The sequence below is a fragment of the Silene latifolia genome, chromosome Y (genome assembly GCF_048544455.1).
Source record: "Silene latifolia isolate original U9 population chromosome Y, ASM4854445v1, whole genome shotgun sequence".
Taxonomy (NCBI): domain Eukaryota; kingdom Viridiplantae; phylum Streptophyta; class Magnoliopsida; order Caryophyllales; family Caryophyllaceae; genus Silene; species Silene latifolia.
The window spans coordinates 125,680,378-125,685,648 of record NC_133538.1 but is presented as its reverse complement, the minus strand read 5'-3'; the positions used below and the strand labels follow the sequence as shown (position 1 = coordinate 125,685,648).

Here is a 5,271-nt window from a genome sequence, read left to right as displayed (position 1 = left end):
AGGTGAATTCTTTTATCATGTACCTGCAAGTACATTTTTTCAAAAAATTCATTAAGAAGATAACACTTCATCCTTAACTCACAGCAGGTCCAAGTACATACCTTTCGGGATAAAACTTTGATGTACTTCAATCTTAAATAAAAGGCTTTCCACATTGAATTCTACCTCTAACATTGTATTAGAGGGGAATTGGGTATCCCAATACTTAAGGTTTAATGGACTTTAAACCCATCCCTAGAACCGACTTTTCAACTAAATGTTTTGCCAAACTTTTAGTTAAATGATCCGCAAGATTTTGTTGAGATCTTACAAAGTCTACCGAAATAACTCCATTGGAAATTAATTCTCGTACAGCACTATGTCTTACTCCGAGATGCCTTGATTTCCCATTATATATTTGACTATAAGCTTTAGCCAAAGTTGCAGCACTATCACAATGGATTGATATTGGAGATATCGGTTTAGGCCATATAGGTATTTCATATACCAAATTCTTAAGCCATTCCGCCTCTTTTCCGGCTGCTGCCAAGGCTACAAATTCCGACTCCATAGTGGATGTCGTAATACAAGTTTGCTTTTTGGAAGCCCAAGAAATGGCACCTCCCCCAAGCAAAAAGACCCAACCACTAGTTGAAGAATGATCTTCAATATTGGTAATCCAACTTGCATCCGAGTAGCCTTCTAACACTGAAGGATTCCCACTATAGGTTAATGCAAAGTCTTTTGTACTCTTAAGATACTTTAAAACACGCATTACCGCGCTCCAATGATGACTACTTGGATTACTCGTGTATCTACTTAACCTTCCAACTGCATATGCAATATCCGGTCGAGTACTTGTCATAGCATACATTAAACATCCTATGACTTGAGAATACTTCAATTGTGACAATGGTAATCCCGTATTGGGCATTAGCTTTATGTTTGCCTCCATTGGTGAATGAGCAGCACTGCTATTTTCACAATTAAACTTTTTAAGTACTTTCTCAATGTAATGAGATTGTGACAAGGATATTCCAAGATTAGTTCTTTTGATCTTAATTCCAAGAATCACATCCGCTATGCTCATGTCCTTCATAGCAAAATTTGATGATAAAAATGCCTTAGTAAGATCAACTTGCTTTTGATCCGTACCAAAAATTAACATATCATCAACATATAAACAAATGATGACACCATTACCGGAGTTATCAAATTTGCTATATACACATTTGTCCGATTGATTAAGTTTATAACCATTAGACAAGACTACTTCATCAAATTTATGATGCCATTGCTTTGGTGCTTGTTTAAGTCCGTATAAGGATTTCACCAACTTGCAAACCTTATGCTCTTGTCCGGGCATAATAAAACCTTCCGGTTGTTTCATGTAAATTTCTTCTTCCAATTCACCATGTAAAAACGCTGTTTTCACATCCATTTGGTGTATTACCAAATTATGTATGGAAGCAATTGCTATTAATAACCTTATTGTAGAAATTCTAGCAACCGGTGCATAAGTATCGAAATAGTCTATTCCTTCCTTTTGTCTAAAGCCTTGAATAACTAATCGAGCTTTGAACTTGTCGATGGAGCCATCAACATGCATCTTTTTCTTAAAGATCCATCTACAACCTAAAGGTTTACATCCTTTTGGTAAATCAGAAAGAACCCATGTATTGTTTCCCATTATGGAATCCATTTCGTCATTGATGGCTTCTTTCCAAAAGGCAACATCTTGTGATGTCATTGCCTCTTTAAATGTCTTAGGATCTTCATCTATGTTATAACAATAAGCATATTGAAGTCCTAGTTCGTCCCTAGATCCTTCCACTAAATAAGTTTGGAAGTCCGGACCAAAGTCCTTTGCTTTTCTAGCTCTTTTACTTCTCCTAGGCACAACCACTTGGGAGGGGTTGACCGAACTTTGTGATGAGTTGCTAGCATCATTACTAATATTTGGCACTAAGTCTTTAGGCCTTTTCATCGATGTAAATCTTTCTTCATCGAAAATTGCATCCCTTGATTCAATCACGGAATGAATCGCAATAGAATTATTAGGTTCTATTACATAGAATCTATATGCTTTTGAATGCATAGCATAACCAATAAATATACAATCTATTCCTTTTTCTCCCAAAGTTTTCCTTTTAGGATCGGGTAGTCTTACAACGGCCCGACATCCCCAAACTCTAAGATAACTTAGATTCGGCTTCTTTTTGTACCAAAGTTCATATGGGGTTATGTCATTCCGCTTGTTTGGCACTCTATTTAATAGATAACATGCGGTCAACACGGCTTCACCCCAAAAACCTTCACTCAAACCCGAGTATGATAGCATGGAATTCATCATCTCTTTTAGAGATCTATTTTTCCTTTCCGCTACACCATTTAATTGTGGTGTGTATGGAGGAGTAACTTCATGTATAATTCCACAATTTGCAAAGTACTTAGGATCCAAGTACTCACCACCTCGATCGGTTCGAAGTCTTTTAATCTTGCTAGATTTTTGCAATTCTACTTCATTTTTATAAGTGATAAATTTATCAAGAGCCTCATCTTTAGTATGCATTAAATAGACATAGCAAAACCGGGAATAATCATCAATAAAAGTTCCCAAATACCTTTTATTTCCTAAAGAAGGAGTAGAATGTAAATCACATAAATCACTATGTATTAAATCTAGCATTTGTGATGTACTTACGATATTTTTAAAAGGTTGTCTAGTAATTTTAGTAAGCATACATGTCTCACATTTACGAGTTTGTAAATCAAATGGTGGAATTAAGTCATGTTTAGACATAAGAAGAAGTCGCTTATAATGAACATGTCCAAGCCTTGCATGCCATAAATTAGACGGAGATGTAGATGTAGAAACAATATACACACAATCATCTATTTTATTTATATTTAACATAAACATACCATTACAATAATAACCGAAACCTATAAATATTCCGGATTTTGATAATACATACTTATCCGATTCTATTACTTGTTTATAACCGGATTTATTTAATAATCCTCCCGATACTAAGTTTTTCCTTATGTCGGGTACATATAATACATCTTTTAATACTACGGTTTTTCCGGAACTAAATACTAAAGTAATATTTCCACGGCCTTGTATTTTTGCGGTTGATTCGTTGCCCATGTGAAGAATGGATCCGTCTTCTACCGGTACAAAATTTTTGAACCAAGAACGATTTTTGCAAACATGTCTTGTTGCACCCGAATCAATCCACCAAATTATTTCATCATCCTGCACATAATTTGCCTCATCAATAGATGTAACATAATTCTTACTAGAATTATTTTTAATACAATTTAAAATATTACCTTGGCTAGTAGAAGCACCATGGTCCTTAGACCCTTGTCCGGTGCTTTTCCCCGAAGTTTTCATTTTCTTCTTCCTTACTCGGCAATCCGCCTTAAAGTGTCCGGTTTTACCGCATATCCAACAAGCACTTTTTGGTTTCTTGTTCGGTTCATTATTAGTATCATTATAAGGGCGTTTCTTGCCTTTGCCTTTGTCCTTGTCCTTCCACTTAGAACTTTCCCCTTGTTCCACCATATTAATGGAGGAACTCTTAGCATCTACCTTTCCGGTAGGTTTGTCATTTTCTTCGGCCCTAAGGCCTTCCTCGACTTGGAGACTTCTACCAAGTTGGGCCAAAGTCATGGCTTCCTTTTTATGTTTTAATTCATGCTTAAAATTTTTCCAAGTCGGTGGTAATTTCTCAATAATACTAGACACGGACATATTCTCATTCATAGGCATGTCATATTGAGAAAAACGATTAATAATATGAACTAGTTCATTAAATTGTTCCGACACGGGACGAGAGTCCGTCATTTTATAGTTCATAAAACGACTTACCAAAAACTTGCTACTTGTGGCATCTTCATCCATATACCTCTTCTCCAATTGATCCCAAAGCAAAGTAGAAGATTCAACATGTTGATACATGTCAAATAGTGTATTTGACATACCATTTAATATATGTCCACGACATATATAATCATCATTCTCCCATTTAGCCTTTCTACGGAGGGCATCAATGGCTTGATCATCTTCCGGTTCCGGAGGACATGGTGTAGTAATCACATAGGCTACTTTTAAATGAGAAAGTTTGAAGTGCATTTTCTTTTGCCATCTACGAAAATCAATTCCTTCAAATTTTCCAATATCTCAAACTTACTCTTTCCTTTCATATCATCCATGACAACAATACTATATTAATACACTATATTAATACTTATATAAAATACTTTCTAAGAATGTTGGAGAAAAGGGGTATATATATAGTGTATGAAACAATATGAATATATATAGAAAGGAAATATATGGTACTTAGATTAATGTAGAGTCGCAAGGGACTGCTTTCCTTAGAAAGTATTTCGCCCCTTACAAGCCTAGGGAAACCGCGAAATCGATCGTAGGATAAAACTACACCGACCTTTGTATTCTTAGGCGAGAAAACAAAGAAACTTTACTGTTTTGAATGGTTTGTAGAAAGGTAAAATCTGAAATTTTTCTTGTATATAAACTTTCACATATGTCCTCCTATTTATAGGAAAATATGCACCCTTTGACATTGGTGTGAATGCATGAAACAGAATTAAAGTGAATAGGTACATACCCATTCATTTTCAACAGGCGTCGTTCTGTTTTTCAAATTTATTACTCTCGATCGAATGACCAAGTTGGTCGATCGACCAATATGGCTTCTCGATCGAACAACTTGACAGTACTTCTTGCTTGATCGAACAGTTTGACAATTCTTCTTGCTCGATCGAACAGTTGGACAATTCCCCTTTGCTCGATCGAACAATCCCAGGCTAACAATTTATTCGATCGATCAATATGACTTAGTCGATCGATGTCTTTGGTCGACTACATTAATCGATCGATTAATGTTTCTTTTCCTTTTCTTCCGTTCATCCCGTTAGCTCCATAATTTGTTTATATATGAACGTGTACTCCACACTCCCGATTCATATTATAACATTACGAGCTTCCGTACGATTTTTACCACGATATCCAATTACATTTAAATGGTCGATGACACTTAAATCACCAACATCTTTAGCATCCTATCTCTAGAATGACTCTCGTACGCCCTGGATAAGGTCGTCCACTATCCAAAGTTTCTGACTAAGAGGTGAAGGTACGTATTGGGAAGCCTTTTAATCAGACACCCAATCCCGCCCGCGTTTAGCGGCCTCTACTGATCGATCTTGGTTGGTTGAATGCAAAAATTGATAAAACGGTTTAAATGAATGAATGCG

General features: G+C 36.0%; 1 protein-coding gene across 1 annotated transcript; it reads right to left on the bottom strand.

Annotated features, from left to right (window-relative positions):
• Positions 1 to 2,864: 2,864 nt before the first annotated feature.
• LOC141626860 (uncharacterized) lies at positions 2,865 to 4,148 on the bottom strand. The gene is made up of 3 exons (XM_074440460.1): positions 3,874 to 4,148; positions 3,319 to 3,792; positions 2,865 to 3,241 (listed from the first exon to the last, which is right to left on the bottom strand). The coding sequence occupies exons 1-3, from the start codon at positions 4,121 to 4,123 to the stop codon at positions 3,237 to 3,239; spliced, it is 729 nt and encodes a 242-aa protein (XP_074296561.1). The 5' UTR covers positions 4,124 to 4,148; the 3' UTR covers positions 2,865 to 3,236.
• Positions 4,149 to 5,271: the final 1,123 nt, after the last annotated feature.

Bases quoted from the DNA above. Each gene is read 5' to 3' on its own strand.
- LOC141626860 (XM_074440460.1), bottom strand. From the start codon at position 4,123: ATGCACTTCAAACTTTCTCATTTAAAAGTAGCCTATGTGATTACTACA. The intron at 3,793-3,873 runs GTAGCAAGTTTT...TTAATGAACTAG, and splicing joins TATGGATGAAGATGCCACAA to TTCATATTATTAATCGTTTT.